We start from the raw sequence: 22,143 nt of genomic DNA, 5'->3' as shown, positions 1-22,143 counted from the left end.
CAGATGTTTCATTACCTAACGAGGTGACATCATCAGTGGGGACATCCAAGTGAAGTGAAGCTGTTGTCTCCTGCATTCTATTTATATGTTTGTCCTGGATGGGGTTCCTGGAGTTTGTGGTGATGTCATTTCCTGTTCCCAGGAACCCCTCTCAGTATTATTTAATGTTGTTTCACTTGAAGTTTCACTTTTCAAGAACTCAACTAAAACATTAAGCAAAGAATTGGCCAATCAGGGAGAGCAGACTGGATTTTGTTCCTTTTTGCTTCTGTTACCTTTTTGAAATAAAAAGGGTAGCTATGGCTATTTGAGAGTAAACTGGAGTTTTTCACTTCCTAACATCAAGAATAAACTGGATAAGAATCTTTGAACTAGATCCCCACATTACAAAAGAACTTGCACTTGCTCCTCATAACAAGAAACAGCTGCCAGGTGACAAGAAGCTGCTCAGTGTCACCCACGCATTCACCACTTTTACCTTGATGTTAATCCCCCAGCGTGGGAAATGATTCCTGTTTTTCATTGAAACAGGATCTTGTAGTATTTCTGCTTTTCAGAAGAATAAAATCATCTGATAATACTTCAAATTACTGGTTTATTATTTAAAATTATTTTGTTTCAAATTATTTTATTGTATATTTGATCTTTAAATGTGCATCAACACAAACTATGCAGCGTGGTTTATGTTTTGTTCCTGGAGCTGGGTGACAATAACAAGAGTCAGACTGATTGCCCCACCTTGTTGCCTGAGAAAGTGCTGGTGGCTGATATTTCTTGAATATCTGCAGACAAGAGTGTGCCCAAGATAGATGATAAAAGAACAGCCCCAAATCTTCAAATTAGGATGGAAACATTGATCCTTTTTCCCTCCCAGAGACTAGAGAGCAGAAGATGCTCTTGAAGTAACCTTGGCAAGTTAGTGCATTGCATCTTGTAGATTGTACAGGTAGCAGCTGCAATGAATTGTGAGTGGAAGAGGTAGACTTTGAATCATGGGACACAGCTGCAGGAACACACATTGATCAAAATGCCTTGCTATAGATGATTGGCTTTGCCAGATGATTTTCTCTATTGTGCTGCTGAATTAATCGGTTCTATAGCTGCTCAGAACAGAATTTAAAATCATTACAAAAATTTAGGTATTTCTAGCAACAGGTAAAACTATAATTGAAAATGTGTTATTTACCAGATGTCTAATCATTTGAATGCAAATTACAACATTATCAGGATTGGCCTGGAGTCTTATTGATACATTGGAAACTTTTTTGAACTTGGGTCTTGATGTAAAATGTCCAATATTAACTCAGCCAAATGTTATACACTTCTGCCGAATTTCAAATCAAAATGATAATCAGGAAAGAATTATAAATGGGTGGTAACCCTAACCCTAACCCCAATCCTAGGCAAAGTCAGTATAATCCTCAAAATGGAAGGTGGTTTAACATATTTATTATTAAAATGATAATATAATGTAAATAAACATGTAGATTTTTAAATAAACATTATATTGATTAAGGTTCTCCATCACAAAATTGCCATTCTTCTCTTCAAATCCCAATGAAATTATAAAATTCAAGTTCCCTCACAGTATTGGAAATAGTTATACAATCAACTTTCATTTTCTAAACAGCAAATAATTTTTAAAAATTGGTCAAGAAGAAACACAAAAAGAAATAAAAGTCAACTTCTGGCATTTACCTATTCGATTATTGAAAGGAGGCTGATCGTTAGAGCCCCTGTCAAAGTTGGAATGGAAAACAACATGGACGATTTTTAAATCCAAACTTGGCACTGCACAGGCAGCTGATTGAGACCACCTTGAAATTGAGTTGCTGCTCTCATGAACATGTTATGCCTGTCATGCCTCCACGGGCAGTTTGCTCATTTGAAGAGGGGATTGCCTCCGGCAGCCTGAAGTTAGATGCTGAGAAGGGGCAATTTGGAGGAGGCATTGAAGATGGGGGATGTTTCTGCTGCTCACTTCACAGGAGGCATTTGTGACTACTTGATTAAAAAAAAAATCTGACCTATAATCGGTGTGGTATAATAAGAAATGAATGTGTCAATGATGATGACGTAGATGATGATAGTGTTTGGGCAGTCATATTGGGGCTATACAGGACATTGGTTAGACCATTTTTGGAATATTGTGTGCAATTCTGGTCTTCCTCCTATAGGAAGGATGTTGTGAAACTTGAAAGGGCTCAGAAAAGATTTACAAGGATTTTGCCAGGATTGGAGGGTTTGAGCTACTGTGAAAAGCTGAATAGGCCGGGTGCTGTCTTCCCTGGAGCGTCAGAGGCTGAGGGGTGACCTTATAGAGGTTTATAAAATCATGAGAGGTGTGGATAGGGTAAATTGACAAGGTCTTTTCCCTCAATTGTCCAGGGAATGTCCAGAACTAGAGGGCAAGAGGTTTGGTTTGAAAGGAGAAAGATTTAGATTAGATTCTCTCCAGTGTAGAAACAGGTTCTTCGGCCCAACAAGTCCACACCACCCCTTCGAAGGGAAACCCCTCCAAACCCTTTCCCCTATTTAGCCCTGACTAATGCACCTAACACTGTGGGCAATTTAGCATAGTCAATTCACCTGCCCTGTACATTTTGGATTGTGAGAGGAAACCAGAGCACCCAGAGGAAATCCACACAGACACAGGGAGAATGTGCAAATTCCACACAGACAGGTGGGACTTGAACCTAGGACCCTGGTGCTGTGAGGCAACAGTGCTAACTACTGAGCCACTGTGCTACCACACCAATTAGAGGATTTAAAAGGGGCAGCTTTTTAATGCAGAGGGTGGTGCATGTATGGAATGAGCTGCCAGAGGAGGTGGTAGAGGCTGATACAATCACAACATTTAAAAGGCATGTGGATGGATATGTGAATAGGAAGGGTTTAGAGGGATATGGACCAAGTGCTAGCAAATGGGACTAGATTAGTTTATGATATCTGGTCAGTATGATCGAGTTGGACTTAAGTGTCTGTTTCTGTACATCTATGTGACTCTCAAACTCTATGTGATTGGGATTTGACAAGAAGAATGGAAATATTGTGACAGAGAACCTTAATCAGTACAATGCGTATCATAATGTTAGTAAAGAATTTAAAGGACTTACTGAGAGTGATGGTGAGTCACGTTTAGATTAATAGGAAATGGAGTTGTAGTAGATTAGAAAAGCAATAGCCTAATGAGATAGAACAGCTTCAAAGACTTCAGTCCAGGTATCCAAAAATGATGAGAGGATAAAATCCAAAAGGAGCAGGGATGAACAGTTGTGTCTGTATGAGTATCATAATCCTTGGATCTAACTGCAGCAGCATAAAACTTTGCTTTGGTATTCGCACAAATTGGCAGTCACTGAACCAGCAAATAACTGAGAGATGATCTACCAAAGGTTTCAGCCTCCTCATTTGCGATTTTATATCTTTATCAACCACTGGGGATGGCTGAGCAAAGAGACCTGGGAGTGCACGTTCATAGTTCCTTGGAAGTGGAGTCACAGCTAGATAGGATAGTGAAGAAGGCATTTGGTATGCTTTCCTTTATTGGTCAGTGCATTGAGTACAGGGGTTGGGAGGTCAAGTTGCAGCCACATTTGAAATACTGTGTGCAATTCTGGTCTCGCTGCTATAGGAAGGATGTTGTGAAACTTGAAAGAGTTCAGAAAAGATTTACAAGGATGTTGCCAGGGTTCGACGGTTTAAGCTAGAGGAAGAGGCTGTTTTCCCTGGAGCATCTGAAGCTGAGGGGTGACCTTCTGGAGGTTTACAAAATCATGAGGGTCATGTTTAGGGTAAATAGACAAGGTATTTTCCTCAGGGTGAGAGTAAGAGTCCAAAACTAGAGGGCATATGCTTAAGGTGAGAGGGGAAAGATATAAAAGGGACCTAAGGGGCAACCTTTTCTTGCAGAGGATGGTGCGTGTGTGGAATGAACTGCCAGAGGAAGTGGTGGGGGCTGGTACAGTTACAACTTTTTAAAAGGCACCTGGATGGGTATATGAATAGGAAGGGTTCAAAAGGAAATTGGCCTGGTGCTGGCAAATGGGATTAGATTAATTTAGGATATCTGGTCGGCATGGACAAGTTGGACCAAAGGATTTGTTTCTGTGCTATAACCGTCGATTTAATGTGGAGGGGATCTCTGAGAAGACTGCACGTATCGACACATACATCTCTATGATTCTATGACTTTGACATACTCTGACCTCTTCTGGGCTTTAATGGTGATTGCATGTTGTCATTGTACTTTTGCTTTACCTGTAAAACAAGGTCAATTCTCACCTCAGTGACTGGAAATAGTGCTTGAAAGGAACCTGGCCAAGTCGATGACTGCTCCAATGAGCTATGCTACAAAGTGTATAGTGAGATGAGTTCAGGTATAGAAAAGGAAGCTGTAAGAGTATTCATTTCTGGTTGAGTCAACATAAGGCAACTACATGCCTCAAATAAAAGTATTGGCAGAGACCAGGAAGTGAAATGCTTGGTGATTTTCCCCTTATTCTGACTGCAGTTTCAAAAAGTCCTGAGAAAAGGAAAACTCTAAAAAGAAAATATATTTTAGAATTGTAGGTGATTATCATTCAGTGCATTCTCTGTTTTGTACTTGCACAGAATGGTAGTAACACAGAAGGAGGCATTTGGCCCAGCTGAATATGTTTTTTTTGTATCTTAGTGTTTTTTTATGGTGGATCTGGGATCTTTAGCTGCTTTAGCCAGTACTTGGTTTTATATAATCCTATTTTTAAGAAATAATTTGAACGGAACAAATCAAAATACAAGAAGGCAACTTAAATGGAGACAGAACTAAACAGTAAATCTTTCAGTGAACTGGAGCGATGAATTGCAAGAGGCTTCTAGCCTCACTAGTTACTGTTCTGTTACTTCTAGTAATGGTCTTTTCGATCCTCATACCAGTGAAAGCATGAAGATACAACAATTTTTTTAAACAATGATTTAAAAAACAGACACTAATGAACTGTTAAGGTCACTGCTAAGGGTGGGGAAGGGGGGTGTGGTGGTCAGGTGATCTTTGCAACTCAACACAGATTATTAAGCTTCCAGAAAGTTCTGAATCTTCTAGTTGAATGGACATGCATCAACAGCACTCCTTCCATGAAATTCAGATCAGACATTGTTCAAAGCCTACCCCAAAACATAGAGGCAAAGGACCTGTAGATCCAGGTTTGCGATGTAACAAAGGAAAACTGATACAAATGGTTACCCACAAATTTAAGGCTGAAATACCAACATTTACCTCCTATTGAATATCAGTGATCATTAAGCATGTGACTGAAACTGATTCTGAGATACTGAGCTCCTTTTATCCCAAAACTCACAAGAGATCAGAGGCAGACTGAAGAATAACACCAACGGGATATCAACTGAAGAGCAAGGCTGTGCGACCTCTGGCTTCTCAGAGGGGAGAGGCTTAAACATTTTTTTAAAAGCCTTCCAGTCTGATTCCACAGCTGTAAGTTTATCTGTGAAGAAAATGGGCCTTCTGATACAACAGCTATATGTGCCTGTCCATTTGATCTGCTGAATGTTTTTCTCTTTGAATGAACTCCGTAGTTAATCCACACGTCTGAACATATCTGAAATACATGTCAAGAATAGGAAAATGTTACCTCCTTCATTGGACTTTCAAAGACATGTGAATGGCTATCAATTCTTTAATCAAATCTTTATTGACTGGGTGGTGTGTGTGACTGCTGTAGCGCTTAAATCTTTCAGGGTGAGTGTGTGAATAAATAACGCCATGGAGGTCAGCTGCTTGTAATTTTAATTTGAGCATATACTAACTAGGATTTAGAAACACACATTTATCTTTTCAAACATAAACCATACTGAGTACAACAGTAGGGAAGGAACTGGTTGTTTCAGTTCATCCCTCCTCCCGTATTTTTGGCAAAATTAACAAGCTTGAAATAATTAAGCTCTATTTAGTGAATATTAGTTTAAAACAGTTGTTAGGTTAATATGCACACATGCTGCATCCCTCTGGATTACATTAATTTATGGTAGCTAATACTCTCCTTTAACTTTACTTCTTCTCTTGAAGGCACTACTCTGTGCAAGAGCACAATTTTATAATTATCAGTGGAGTGACTCCACAGCATGTCATGCATCCGGTCATTCTGCGTGGGTAAGGTACATATACGGGGACTAATCCTACAACCCACTGAATCCAAAGCATTACTGTATTTTGCATGCCATGGTCAATATTCTAGAAATGTACAAAAAGCAGGCCATTTAGACCTTCAAGTCAATTCCCACTATTCCGTAAGATCATGGCTGCTGTAGGATCCGGTTCAACCTTGGCTCCATATCCATTAATACCTTTGATTCACAGAAACCTATCTATCTTAGATATGAAATCAGCAATTGATCCAGCATAAACGATAAGAGTTCCATCCTTCCTCCCATGTTAATGTATATCCTGGCTTCATTCCTGAAAGGTTAGGTTCTTATTTTTAATCTGCTTAGGTTTTGTAGTTCTTGATTCCCCAACCAGTGGAAACAATTTCTACATACTTTATCAGTTCTCCTTATCTCCTTAATGTCATAATTAAACCCTCAAAGTCCTGGTATCATTCTAGCTATCCTAGTCTTCACTGCCTCTAAAACCAATATATTCTGTCGAAGGAATGGTGGGATCATTTAATTTCCAAATACACAGATGGTCAGGCATCTGCAATAACATGAGGATATTGTCTTTCCCTTTGATATTATATTGAGAGCAATACCTGCTTCCATAGGTGTTTCTATTTTGTTTTCAATTGGCCTTGGATAGTGGAAGGGCAGATAAATGTGATCTATGTAACAGAGATGCTCTGTAGTTGATGTTGGTCTTTATTCTTTCAAGGGTGTGAATGTTATTGGGAAGGCCAGTAATTATCAACCATCCCTAATTGCCCTTGAACTAAATGGCCTGCTCAGCCCTTGCAGAGAGCAGTTAGGTATCAAGCACATTTCTATGAATCTGGACTCACATCTTGTCCCAGATAAGTTAAAGACAGCAGATTTCCTTCCCTAATAAACATTGGTGAACCAGATAGGTTTACTCAATAATCAATTATAGTTTCGGGCTACCATTCTTGAGAGTTTGAGGACTCTGGGACTATACTCGATGGAATTTAGAAGGATGAGGGGGATCTGATTGAAACTTATAAAATACTGAATGGCCTGGATAGGATGGACGTTGGGAAGACATTTCCATTAGCAGAAGAGATAAGGACCCGAGGGCACAGTCTTAGAGTGAAGGTAAGACCCTTTAGAATGGAGATAAGGAGAACCTTCTTTAGCCAGAGAATAAAGAACTTGTGGAAGGCTAGGTCACTGAGTATATTTAAAATAGAGACAGATAAGTTTGGGATTGCCAAGGCAATCAAAAGGTTTCGGGGAGAAAGTGGGAAAATGGGGTTGAGAAACCTATCAGCCATGATTAAATGGCAGAGCAGACTCGATGGGCTGAATGTCTGATCCTATGTCTTAGGGTCTTATAGTCTAATGGTCTTATTTATTAATTGTTTTAAAGTTCCATCAACTGCCATGATGGAATTTTGAACTCGTCTTCCAGAGCATTACCTAGACTTTGGTGTAATAATCCTCTCTTGATAATGCTTTGAATAGTTATTTCCGTGTGCGACACTCTGCTCTGTGTTGAGTATATTCCACTGTTGTTTTGAGTGAGTTTAGCGGCTTTTGTTTTCGCTGTTGCTGTGTCTTTTGCTGTACCTACCTGTAGCAAAATGAAAAATGAGTCAGTGCTGGTGCGTTGTTCTATTCCAATCTTGGCTCAGCTGTTGTTTTGCCTAAACCTGCAGAGTTGTTTTTAATGCAACAGTCCCTAGTTAACCATTCTACCTATTGCCTGAAGATGACAACATGGAAGTTCCAGGAATGGGAAAGTAGAGGTTCTGTAAATTTATAAAATCTACATAGTCATATAGTCATAGAGATGTACAGTATGGAAACAGACCCTTCGGTCCAACCAGTCCATGCTGACCAGACATCCCAATCCAATCTAAACCCACCTGCCAGCACCCAGCCCCCATATCCCTCCAAACCCTTCCTATTCATATACCCATCGAAATGCCTCTTAAATGTTGCAATTGTACCAGTCTCCACCACTTCCTCTGGCAGCTCATTCCATACACGTACCACCCTCTGCGTGAAAAAGTTGCTCCCTTAGGTCTCTTTTATATCTTTTCCCCTCTAACCATAAACCTATGCCCTCTAGTTCTGGACTCCCACACCACTGGGAAAATACTTTGTCTATTTATCCTATCAATGACCCTCATAATTTTATAAACCTCTATAAGGTCGCCCCTCAGCCTCCAACGCTCCAGGGAAAACAGCGCCAGCCTGTTCAGCCTCTCCCTGTAGCTCAAATCCTCCAACCCTGGCAACATCCTTATAAATCTTTTATGAACCCTTTCAAGTTTCACAACATCTTTCTGATAGGAAGTAGATCAAAATTGCACGCAATATTCCAACAGTGGCCTAACCAATGTCCTGTACAGCCGCAACATGACCTCCCAACTCCTGTACTCAATACTCTGACCAATAAAGGAAAGCATACCAAACACCTTCTTCACTACATGATTGATTGTGCATACTTTTCTTTGAGTGCTCAAATGAATAAATATCCTTCAGTGATAAGCTTGAAATGGAGATGTAGTTAATAAAATTCTGAATCTCAGCTGGTCCAAACACTTTTCTCAGCTACCACAGGCTAGTGAAGGGGAAGAATCAGCTCAGGCAGCGACTAAGCTATTCATTGATACTTGCTACAAAACTTGTGTGCATTTTGTGACTGAAGGAGAACCCTGTGGCAAAATCCAATGGTACAATGAGGTCAGCATGAAGTTCTTATAACTATGCAGCAGAGAAGGAGGCCTTAAAGTCCAATGTGGCGATATGGAGTTTTTCAAACAGCTGACGAATTGGTTCTATTCTCCTGCTGTTTGCCCATTGAAGTGTAGATCCAATTTTGTGCATTACTTTTGAATCTGCTTCCTATTTCTAATGTGGACTTCCAATTTCTGTAAAGCATTTTAGTACAATGAGCCAAAAACATACCTGTTGCTCACATGCAATAGAGATTCTCTTGACAATTACCCATTGTACTGGAAAGGAAATTGAGAAGATTTTGCTCTTCATGTGTTATGCTCTATATTTTTAAGATTCATGAAACTGGATGAATTTTATCCTGAAACATATCGTATGGATCTAAAAAGTGAACGCTATGCTTTCCATCGAGTCTTCCGAGGTAAGATTCTTCCTCATTTTAAACAGTTCCTTCTTTCCCTTTACAGAACTTTCTATTCCATGGCATTCCGACTCCCAACATCAGATTTCTGCCACTATTTAATATTGTATCAATTTTGATTGAGTTGGCTTATTTGGTCATTTACTGTACTACCTTGCTTGGCTGTCTCCTTGGCATTCAGAATGAGCAGTGATAAATTTTTATACACTTAAGATTATGAACTGGTTCCTCCAAATATCCTGTCCTTCCAACTGATTATAAAAAGGTAATCGCCATCATTTAATGTGGTATCTTCCCTGATGGCAACTGTTGAAACCTTGTACTGTTTGCCATGTCTACCAGTATGGGAAATTGGATAAGGGCTGTTTGTAAAGACTGTGTACAGAAGTAAACTGTTCTAGTGACTATGTTATAAAGATTTTTATGAATAAAGAATATCTTTGAAATAAAAAAGTATTTTGCTACCCCAGTTCTATTTTGCCTTCACTTTTTCTTGGGCTTATCTTGTGATTAATAGTACAGTATACACCCTGTCCAGTCTCTTAAGACAATACTGATATTTTGAAAATTAAACATTATCTTGATATCCTGTTCATAAGACACACAATGCAATAGAAATTTAATTTTGCTGCCTTATACCTATTTTAGGATTCTTAAAATGATTTAAACTGCCTTGAGCATGCTCCACTCAGGTATATCAGACATGGATATGCTTTTGTTAGCTGTTGCCATCAAGAAGATGAGCATTTTTGTTTTCAGTTTGATGTGTTGCTGGGAAGAGAGGGGATGCCCTTGCTCTCTTACCTTCTCATAATTCTGAAGCATTACTCCTCAATTTCAACTGGCCAATGAGCCTTTTGGCTCACCTGATGTTATGCTAATCCATGTAGATCACAGTTATAGAGTCATAAAGCACGGAAACAGACCCCTCGGATCAACTCGTCTATGCTGACCAGATATCCCAACCTAATCTAGTTCCACCTGCCAGCACCTGGTCCATATCCCTCTAAACCTTTCCTATTCATATACCCATCCAGATGCCATTTAAATGTTGCAATTGTACCAGCCTCCACCACTTCTTCTGGCAGTTCATTCCATACACGTGCCACCATCTATGTGAAAAAGTTGCCCCGTAGGTCTGTTTTATACCTTTCCCCTTCACCATAAATCTATGCCGTCTAGTTCTGGACTCCCACACCCCAGGGAAAAGACCTTGTCTATTTACCCCTTCCATGCCCCTCATGACTTTATAAACCTCTATAAGGTCAGCCCTCAGCCTCCAATGCTCCAGGGAAAACAGCCCCAGCCTGTTCAGCCTCTCCCCATAGCTCAAATCCTCCAACCCTGGCAACATCCTTGTAAATATTATCTGAACCCTTTCAAGTTTCACAACATCCTTTCAGTCGGAAGGACACCAGAATTGCATGCAATAGTCCAAAAGTGGCCTAACCAATGTCCTGTACAGCTGCAGCATGACCTCCCAACTCCTGTACTGAGTACTCTGGCCAATAAAGGAAAGCATACCAAACGCCTATCCACCTGCAACTCTACTTTCAAGGAGCTATGAACCTGCACTCCAAGAACTCTTTGTTCAGCAACACTCCCGACAGTGTATAAGTCCTGCTTTGATTTGCTTTCCCAAAATGTAGCTCCTCGCATTTATCTAAATTAAACTCCATTGGCCACTCCTCAGCTCATTGGCCCATCTGATCAAGATCCTGTTGTATTCCAAGGTAACCTTCTTCGCTGTCCACTACACCTCCAGTTTTGGTGTCATCTGCAAACTTACTAACTGTACCTTCACTCGGAGGTCGCCATTGATGATGATGTTACCTAGCCAGGTAGTGAAACATCTGGATATCAAACCTACAGCTCAGTGAGCAAACCTACACCCTAAACCTCAACCTGAGCTACAAACCTTCACAAACCTTGTACCTATTATGCTCACATCCAAATCATTTATATAAATGATGAAAGGTAGTGGACCCAGCACTGAACCCTGTGGCACTCCACTGGTAACAGGCCTCCAGTCTGAAAAACAACCCTTCACCACCACCCTCTGTCTTCTACCTTTGAGCCAATTGCAAGGTAGCTTCATTGTTTTCCCTGAAGATTCAGAATGCTTTTTCCATTACTGAAGATGCTAACTCATGTCATAATTCAGCTCTGTAAGGCACTGTGTAGCTGAATAATGATCCCACATGGAAGCCTTCACTGATAACTACTGAGCCCTTACCCCCAATCCTGTGACCACATCAGCTGCTTCAATTCCCCTTTTGCATTTTCTATGACAATGTTTCCAACTATTCCAAATCATTAATCATTTTAAAATGCCAGAAAACCTTTCCCCTGCCTTACCACCATTAGTCCAGAAAGCAAAGTAAATCTGTCTGCCTCTGATAACAACTCCAAATAATAGCCTTTGTTGAAATGAGTTGACCCAAAGAGGAACCAGTGTATTAAATCGCTTGTTGTTATGCATGGTTTGTAAACAGTACCTCTTGCTGATGTTTGTTATCTATTCCTCTCTGTTTAATGTAGAAGGACAGACTTGGATATCTAAACCTGCTGAATCAAGCCAAGGTAGAGGAATCTTCCTCTTGAGGACTCTCAATGATATAACAGACTTTTTGAAAAAACTGGAAAGTGTGGAGGAAAATCCCTATTTCAGAATGTGTTCCTACAATTCTCCTCTTAGCAGAATAGTACAAAGGTGATTTTAAAAATTCCAAATAAGATTGCAGTTTATTTGCTTGTATTAACACAAAAGGTGATCTTTAAGTGATGTAATGTGGAATAAAAGGTCTTTATGCAAAAGTGTTTTTACTCTGTTGCACTTGTTGCAAAATTGCAGCATTGTTCACATTTAATGTATCTTTTTCTGTATTGTTCTGTGAGTGAACTCGACTAATCTTAGACAAAGATGCTGCATTTGTGTAACAAGGCCTGCTGGCTATTTAATGGATAAGGAATCTAGCCGGACATTATTGACCCTGGTGAAGCTGTGGGAAGGAAGGAAAGCATATCAGTCTTTAACCTCAACATAACTGTTATAGAACCCAAAGACAAATCAACAATACATCAGAGTGATATTTGTGAGCTTGCACAACAGTAACATGTTCAAAATAGGGCATCCATTGAGATTGGCAGGTATGAGGTGGTGGGTATCATGGAGACGTGGCTGCAAGGGAGTCAGGATTGGGAGCTGCATTCATAGCGCAAAGATAGGTAAATGGGTAGAGGGAGTGGGTTGCCTTATTAGTAAGAAATGAAGTTAAAACAACAGTAAGAAACTAAGTAGGGTCAGATGGTGTAGAATCTGTGTGGTGGACTTGAGGAACTGCAAAGGTTAAAAAAAGAACTATAGTTGGAGTTATGTATGAGCCTCCATATAGTAATCAGGAGCTGGGGTGCAAGATACACCAAGAGATAGAAAAGATATGTAGGAAAGGCAGAGTTGCAATGATCATGGGGGATTTCAATATGCAGGTGGACTGGGAAATTCAGGTTGGTAGTGGATTGCAAGAAAAGGAATTTGTGGAATGTCTACAAGATGGCTTTTTGGAGCAACTTGTAATGGAACCCAGTAGGGAATAGGCAATTCTGGATTTAGTGTTGTGCCATGAGGCAGACTTGACAAGGGAGCTTAAGGTGAAGGAACCCTTAGGAGGCAGTGATCATAATATGATTGAATTTACTCTGCAAGTGGGAGAAGATAGAATCAGAGGTAATGGCACTACAGTTGAATAAAAGAAACTACAGCGGTATGAGGGAGGAGCTGGGTAGAATTGACTGGGAGAGGAACCGAGCAGGAAAGACAGTGGAACAGCAATGGCTGGAGTTTCTGCAAGTAATCCAGTAGACACAGCTGAGATTCATCCCGAGGAAAAAGAAGCACGGTACCGGGAGTATGAGGTAACCATGGCTGACTAGGGAAGCCAGGGATAGCATAAAAACAAAAGTGAAAACATATAATGTGTCAAAGGGCAATGGGAAACCAGAGGATTGGGAAGCTTACAATGACCAATGGAGAGCAACAAAAAAAAGGAGGGAGAAGATTCAATATGAGGGTAAACTAACCAAGACTGTAAGAGTTTCTTTAAGTATATAAAGGGCAAAAGACAGGCAAAAGTGGACATTGGGCTGCTGGAAAATGATGCTGGAGAGATAGTTGTGGGGAACAAGGTTGAGGAACTGAATAATTACTTTGTGTCAGTTGTCACAATGGAAGACATGAATTATATGCCAGAAATTCAAGAGAGTGAGAGGGAGAAATGAGTATGGTGGCCATCACCAAGGAGAAGGCACTACAAAAACTGAATGGTCTGAAGGTGAATAAATCACCTGGACCAGATGGACTACACCCCAGAGTTCTAAGGGAGAGAGCTAAAGAGATAGTGAAGGTATTACTAGTGGTCTTTTAGCAATCGCTGGAATCAGGGAGGGTCCCAGAGGACTGGAAAACTGGTAACGTGCCACCTCTGTTTAAAAATGGAGTTAGGCAAAAGATGGAATATTACAGACTGATTAGCCTAACCTCGGACCTCGGTTGTGGGTAAGATCCTACAATCCGTTGTGAAAATGAGATTTCTGAATACTTGGAAGTGTATGGTAAGGTAGGGTAAAGTCAGCATGGTTTCATCAAGGGGAGGTCATGCCTGACAATTCTGAGAGAATTCTTTGAGAAAGTAACGAGCAGGTTAGACCAAGGAGAAGTAAAGGATGTTATCTACCTGGACTTTGACACGGTGTAGCATAGGAGGCTACTGAGTAAAATAAGGGCCCATGGTGTTAGAGGCAAGGTGCTAGCATGGATAGAAGCTTGGCTGTCTGGCAGAAAGCAGAGAGTGGGGATAAAGGGGTCCTTCTCAGGATGGCAGCTGGTGACAATTGGGTGTTCCATGAGGTTCAATGTTGGGACTACAACCTTTCCCTTTATACATTAATGATCTAGGTGAAGGAACTGAGGGAGTTCTGGTTGAGTTTGCAGACAATACAAAGGTTGGTAGATGGATAGGTAGAGTTGAGGAGGCAGGGAGTTACAGAAGGATTTCAACAAGGTTCGGAGAGTGGGCAAAGAAGTCACAGATGAAGTACAGTGTGGGAAAGTGTGAGATCATGCAGATATGTAGGAAGAATAGAGGCATGGTCTATTTTCTAAATGGGGAGAAAATTTAGAAGTCTGAAGTGCAAAGAGACCTGGGAGTTCTAGTCCAGGATTCTCTCAAGGTAAACTTTCAGGTTGAGTCAATAGTTAGGAATACAAAGGCAGTGATGGCATTTATTTTGAGGGGACTTGGATATAAGGCAGGGATGTACTTCTGAGGCTCTATAAGTCTCTGGTCAGACCATATTTGGAGTATTGTGCACAGTTTTAGACCACGTATCTCTGCAAGGATATATTGACCCTGGAGCGTGTTCTGGGAGGTTCATGAGAATGGTCCCAGGAATGAAAAGCTTTACATATGAGGAATGTCTTAGGACTCTGGGTTATACTCAATGGAGTTTAGAAGGATATGGGGAGATCTAGTTGAAACTTACAGAATACTGAATAGCCTGGACAGAGTAAATTTTGGGAAAATGTTTCCATTGGCTGGAGAGACTAGGACAGAGGGCACAGCCTTAGAGTAAAGGGAAACCCTTTCAGAACGGAGATAAGGTAGAACTTTTTTCAGCCAGGGAGTGGGGAATCTATGGGATTCATTGCTTCAGAAGGCTGTGGAAGGCAGGTCATTGAGTATATTTAAGACTGAGATAGATAGGTTCTTGAGTATCAAGAGCATCAAGGTTATGGGAAGAAATTGGGAGAATTGGGTTGAGAAACTTATCAGCCATGATTGAATGTCAGAGCAGATATGATGGGCTGAATGGCCTAATTTCTGCTCTATGTCTTATGGTCTTATTAATCAACACCCCTCCAAGAATAACTATTACACAACCCACTGTCGCATCATCACTGATTGTACAGAGTTGATGTGGAGGTGCCAGTGTTGGAGTGGAGTGGACAAAGTTAAAAATCACACAACACCAGGTCGGAAGGAGCAATGTTCCAAAAGCTTGCACACCCAAATAAACCTGTTGGACTATAACCTGGTGTTGATTGATTTTTAACTTTGTACAAATTTGGACGGCCTGCGCCTGTAAGACATCCTTATGATCCAGTAGGAGGAAATTTGGGTTATCTCTATGATTAGTCAGAAGCACTGAGTTCCAGAGAACCATCCACTCCATTTCCTCCTCTCTCAATAGAAGAACAGAAAAAGAAGCTTTGAATTTGCAGAGTCAGCTGTATGTCATTTTCTTTTTATTCTCTGTTCTGTCCATCAAAATCTGCAAACAGGGAGTACCTGTAGCTGGGCAATAATTGGAGCTGTATAAGAACTGCAGTACCATTTTAACAAAATAGCAGGGAGGCTCCATTAAGTCTCAGTAACTTCCTCAATTCCTGCGTTGTTTTGGTCTTGTTACACAGCCAGTTGCTAGGGGATACAGAAATGGAGCTAACTGAAGGGAACACGCCTTTCAAGCCGCACCTGTTGTATACAGGGGTTGAACCTATTGTATGTCATTTCTTCCTCCTGATTACATTATAAGGAATATTCCTCATTTAAACTAACTACAAACAGTCTATGCAAATGCCTTCTGTCAATAAAGACCGTATTGAACAGCACTTTTTCATTTGGGCCTGTTGACTGAATAGTTGGTGCTCAATGTGTAGCAGCACAGTGAACACAAGCCCCCTTAATGGTATCAGTTTTCAGTTCTCCTATAGCCCACAGCTTTGAATCTGAAGCTTGAGCATATACTTTTCCCAAGGAAGTAGTTGTAGCACAGACCCAAAATACCTTTAATGAGAAGAGTAGATACACATTGGCCACAAGGCTATGGGATGAAAAAGGACGAGTAGGATTTTAGAATGGAATGTTAGAATTTTACAGTACAGAAGGAGGCCATTCAACCCATCCTGTCTGTACTGGCTTCCAAAAGTGTAGAAAGGGGATTAGTTTTGCATTTTTCCCAGTAAACAGCTATGACAGGTAGGTTGGGATGGAAAGCCTCCTTGGCTGCTGTAGAATTCCTTTGGTTTTGTGTCATCATTGAACACAGAAATTATTAAGAAAAAACCAGTTTTCATCATTGAGACGTTCACCCTGAATGATAGACATCCACAAAGGAACAACTGCTTTCTATGACTTGGGATATTCTAACTGAAGCATTGAGAGAAATGAAGGAAAAATGTAGGAATACTATGAAGGAAACTGGAAAAATAGGGAACATATGAGTGAAACCTCTCTCCAGTCAACACATTTGACTGTATGATCAGAGGGGTAACCAAGTGGAGTAAGAGAAATAACTGATGCTTCTTTGGATAGAGATGCTGAGAATGAAATGTCTGACAATCAAAATGTACCAAAATACCTGTACATTCTATCCAAACAGATATGTTGCTGAGCCCTTACTCCTTGAAGGTAGGAAGTTTGATGTCCGTTCCTACTTTTTGATCGCCTGTACCTCGCCCTATGTGACTTTTTATCGCCACGGTTATGCCAAGCTTACCTGCAATGAATACAATCCAAATTCTGATGACTTGACAGATCATCTAACCAATCAGGTAAGTTGAATATTGCATAAATAGCAGTGCCTCAATAGACAGTCACAGATTCCATCTGTTACACAGCCCATCACATGCTTAGTTCCGTTCCCAATTTCACTCCATGTTCTAAAATTGATGACATCTTTACTGAATTCTACATCTGGGAATCACTTCCATTATCTGTTTTTTCAGAATAGTCAAGTTATAGGGTCATTGAGTCTACACCAGACAAAACTACCTGTTGATTGCTACCACATCTAACTTACATCGTTGCTTTCTGAGGAACCCATGTGTTCAGAGACGGAACTGCAATGCGAGCAGGGCAACCTTTTACATTTCCAATACTCAGAGGATAAGAGGTGGGGAGGACTGGCACATCTGGCCTTTGGGCTGCCTGATGGAGCACAGTTTTATATTGCTAGTCTATCCTGAACATTGACACAGTCAGAATTAGAAAGTGGAAAACACATCTTTAGGGCAACTCACCATGCAGATGGTCTTGGATTCCAAATCTACTCTGTAGTTTAAGTTTAGAAAACAAAACAAAACTGGAAGAGATGAGCAGAATCCTTAGGTCCTGGGGAGTATTGCTGAACAAAGAAACTTTGGAATGCAGATTCAAAATTCCTTGGAAGTACAGTAACAGGTAGACAGGATAGTGAAGAAGGCTTTATTGGTCTGTGCATTGAGTACAGGAGGTCATGTTGCAGCGCACAAGACATTGGTTAGACCACTCTTGGAATACTGCATTTATTCCTGGTCTCCCTACTATAGAAAGGATATTGTGAAATTTGAAAGGGTTTGGGAAAGAATTCCAAGGATGATGCCAGAGTTGGAGAGTTTGAGCTATAGGGAGAAGCTGAATAGGACGGGACTATTTTCCCAGCAGTGTCGAAGGCCGAAGGGTGACCTCATAAAGGCTTATAAAATCAGGACAGACTTCAATAGGGTGAATAGTCAAGGTCTTTTCCCCAGGGTAAGGAAGACCAGAATTAGAGGGCATAAGTGTAACGTGAGAGGGGAAAGATTTAAAAGGGAACTAAGAGGCAATGTTTTCACGCAGAGAGTGGTGCGTGTATGGAATGAACTGCCAGAGGAAGTGGTGGAGGCTGATACAATTAAAACATTTAAAAGGCAACTGGATGGGCATATGAATAGGAAGGGTTTAGAGGGATATGGGCCAAATTCTGGCAAATGGGACTAGATTAATTTTGGATATTTGGTCGGCATTGATGAGTTGGACTGAAGGGTCTCTTTCCATGCTCTATATCTCTATGACTCTAAGTGTTTTGATCTGGACTGCTTGGCATGAAAAGGCATTTGAGGCAGATTCATTTGATGCTTTCAAAAATAATTTGGATACTTAAAATGAAACATTTTCAGGATTATGTAAGTAAGATGCGTTAACAGCTCATAGCAGAGGGGGTAGTGCAGCCATAGTCAGCTGAATTATCTCCTTCTGTGCTGCTTTGTTAATACTTCACACTCACTCTTTGTTTTATTCTGTTGCTGCCTGTATTTTCAGAATTATAGTAAATTAAAAGATTTCTCCGCAATAGTGAGAGAAGTAAACTGACAGATTCATTGGGTTTCAATGGAAACTGAGGCATCGATTTTCAAAACTGAAATCTGAGAGAACCTGATAAGTACAAATAATAATCACTCAAATAGGGCTTAGTGAACATCCCGCATTGAGGTTTAGATTAGATTACTTACAGCATGGAAACAGGCCCTTCGGCCCAACAAGTCCACACCGACCCCCGAAAGCACAACCCACCTTGAGAGTTTGAAAATCAGCAATAGGGTTTTGAAAGACTGGAAGGCCTGCTCCTGCATTTGCTGCTAACATAGTTACTTCAGTGTCCTCATATTAGCACTACTTCTATCAAATGGAAAACTGGATAAAGAGAAACAGAAATAGGGAATTGTGAAAGCTCGCCTCTTTGTTTGGCAAAGCACTGTCATTCTTAAAATGAATCATTTAGTTAATGATTTGAAATAATTCAGTGACTTTTGTAGACTGTTTTGTAATTAAATGCATGAAATTCTACTGATAACTTGCAAGGAGCTTCAGGTTGGCAACAGAATTCTTAATTTGAATTGTTGGTTTGCATATTTTTTTCCTTCTTTATCCCCAATTATTTCTCCTGATTCAATAGGCTGCCATAATTGTTTTACCTTGATTCTCTCTCCCCTCCTCCCCAGAGCGGTAGTACATCCAAGAGTATTTTCTCAGGCATTAATACTATTTCACACCTTAATCAAGAGGCCATTTCTTAATCTAGAAGCAAAATAATGACAGTGCTGGAGATCTGAATTAAGAACAGAAAATTCTGGAAATACTCAGCAGGTCTGGCAGTGTCTTTGTTGGGAGAAACAGAGTCAACATTTCAGACCTATGTCCTATCAGCAGAGCAGGGAAGAAGGTTCCTTGGCATCTTTTATCATTTACTCTCTCCTGCCCTCCCCGTATCACAGATCTTCTCCTTTGTTCTTTTCCCACTTCCTTCACCATATTTTCACTTGATCAAAACCGCCTGCATTCCTAACTTTTCTCAATTCAGATGAGTGGCCCAAGGTCTGAAATGTTAAACTCTGGTTCCTTTTCCACGGATGATCTGAGACCTGCTACGTATTTCCAGCCTTTCTGCTTGTATGTTCACCCATGTTTCATGTCTATGTTCGGAAGGTTGTTTCGCCATGTCGACATCACAACACTACATCACCCAACCCTGTTGTCACTCATGGAAAAATTACATTGTGTTCAGGAAAGTCAAAAGGTGGAACAATGTAAGGCTTGATGGCAGAGGCACCTTGGTACCCAGCAGCTATCATTAGGATATGGAACATGTGAGAATGCAACTTGTTTGATCCATTAGGTTTGAACATTTGAGAATCCTGTAGGTATTGCTGCAGTTATCTCAAGGAGCCTGTTGTTTCTTTTCTGCTTGTTTGTTCATGTCGTCAGGCGGCACAGGGGATTTTATCTGCTCAGGTGATGCCCAGCTGAATTCGAGGCAGGTGTTCATTAGTATTGTGTAAATGACCCAGCAACCCCTGAGAGGGGGTTTAAAAATACCCAGCTGACAGCTGTTGACAGTCATCCCATCATTTCACCCCACCCATCTCTTGATGTTTTCAATCTATTTTTCTGTATTTAACCCTTCAAATGCCGTGACAAAACTTCATATGAGTGTTTTACTCACAGCAATATTAACAATTCTATATCAATTTTATTAAAATATTCAGTATCCAATTCAATGATCTATCGAGTTTTTAAAGTATTATTTTCCATCAAAGTACTATATTCCATCATGATTCCTGCAGTGTTCAATGCCCGATCTGAATATAAAGGATTACATATTCATCTCCTGTTTCGGTGTGCATGGAAAATACAACACAAAGGTTAACTGCACCATTCCCAAGGTCACCCTGTCACGTTATCCAGCACAGAAGATCTTATCGTTCTCTGCATATCTGAGCACTGCATCGTGTGACTTTGACACTTTGAGGCCATTACCCATCCTGTTACTGAGATTGTCAAATCAGACTTAGCTTGTACTGTACACTAGGCTTTCCAAAACTGCTTGGCAGAAGAGTCACTTTCCAAAAATGTTAATTAGCTTGGAATTCAGAGTGCAAATGAGTTGAATGATTATATTAATATTAATTAATTCTTTGATACCAATTTCATAATCATGCAGTAAATTGATACCATATTAAGATTGATTTGTTGCCAACTCTCACATGACGTTGCACACATTGATGCAGAAAGTCTGCAACTATATAATCTAAGTATGACATATGCTATTGTGTAAATGAAACGTGACATTTGCAGGAAATACACATTTAGATGCAATAGTTTTATTACTTGTGCATTACTAAAAATCTCATGCACTCATCAATGCCACAATTAATGCCATTTATCCATGTTAGAAAGACTTGGAAAGACATTTTCAATGACTTATCAGTTATGAACCCACAGGGAGCAACTATTACTCTTTAGGTTATGCCCCAGTACCCTGTGGAAGAATCTATGAATCACGATTGATTGGAGACTGGCAACAACTGATAATGTGGATATAAAATAACAAAGCCTGTGGCCCTGATGGCATTTCAGTTTTCAAAGCTAGTGGGCACTTGCATATGTCAAGACTCTATTCACTCATCCTGTGGATTTGTGAGGAAAAAAGAACTTACCCCAAATTCAGGGATGTGGTAATTGTAGCTATCACCAAGAAGGGTGACAGATCAAGCTGTTTCAACTCTCAAGGTATTTCCCTCTTGTTCTTGCCAAGAAAATCCTGACACAGATTTTCTTGAATTGCAATACTTCCTGTGGCAAAGGAAATCCTACCAGAGACACGATGCAGCTTTATAATTTCCAGGAAAATCTCAGACAAGGGATTTGCCAAAAAAATCCAGGAATAATGTCAAGTGTGTCACCAGGAATGCTTGATTGTATTCAGTGACCTGACCAAAGATTGTTCTCTAGAGATTTAAGTGTCCAAGGAATTTCTGCACAATCCTTCAACTGCTCCATGATAATATAATTGCACCTTCAAAACCTGGCCTGGTGTGAAGCAAGACTGTGTGATAGCCTGCATACTATATATAATCTATTTGATATGGTTATTCACTTCATCAAAGATCAATTAAATACTGGCTAGACAGATATACTGTCAAATGAAATCACCCTAGGTCTTTTGCATGGCTGAATAGGCCAACTCTCAAACATCATAGATGTGTATGCTCTGCAGTTTGTGGATTGCAGTGTCTTTGCACCAGATTTGAAGCCATGTGTAATCTTTCTAATTCTCCATACAAGGGACTTGGCCTGTCCTTAAATGTTGTTTAAAAAAGTCATGTATATCAAATCGGACATTATCAGTCAAATATTCCATTTCCTATATATTTTAACAAAGTGAATGAGGAATATTCCCAGACCATATTTAAAACCAAAGAAGAGGATGCTGAAGATTTGAAACCACAAGAGAAAGTGCTGTAGAAACTCTGCAGTGCTGGCAACATCTGCTGACAGTAAAACAGAGTTAACATTTCAAGTCGAGTGCCCCTTTGTCAGAACAGTGCCTTCCTAGGTGCTTGCTGCATGTGTCTGTCTAGTGTCAAATGCCCAGTGGTCCAAAGGAAGACAAAGACTCTCTGAAAAACTAACCTTGAAATTAAAGGTTGTGAAGAGCTTGCTACTAATTGTGCAAAATCACAAGAACTTGTCCATTAAGCTGCTTTAGGGTTTGAATCCAAACAACTT

The 22,143-nt window shown here is 40.3% G+C and overlaps 1 protein-coding gene across 9 annotated transcripts in view; it reads left to right on the top strand.

Annotated features, from left to right (window-relative positions):
* LOC132833495 (protein polyglycylase TTLL10-like) overlaps window positions 1-22,143 on the top strand; it is a 205,285-nt gene that overhangs the window by 137,430 nt on the left and 45,712 nt on the right. For all 9 annotated transcript variants that reach the window (XM_060851811.1, XM_060851812.1, XM_060851808.1 and 6 more), the window contains 3 exons: window positions 9,192-9,277; window positions 11,819-11,990; window positions 16,718-16,889. In XM_060851811.1, the coding sequence (XP_060707794.1) occupies window positions 9,192-9,277; window positions 11,819-11,990; window positions 16,718-16,889 (430 nt within the window). The remainder of the gene's footprint in view (window positions 1-9,191; window positions 9,278-11,818; window positions 11,991-16,717; window positions 16,890-22,143) is intronic.

The sequence above is a fragment of the Hemiscyllium ocellatum genome, chromosome 37, assembly GCF_020745735.1.
Source record: "Hemiscyllium ocellatum isolate sHemOce1 chromosome 37, sHemOce1.pat.X.cur, whole genome shotgun sequence".
NCBI classification, from domain to species: domain Eukaryota; kingdom Metazoa; phylum Chordata; class Chondrichthyes; order Orectolobiformes; family Hemiscylliidae; genus Hemiscyllium; species Hemiscyllium ocellatum.
The sequence above is the reverse complement of the archived record's forward strand: the minus strand, read 5'-3'. Positions and strand labels throughout refer to the sequence as shown.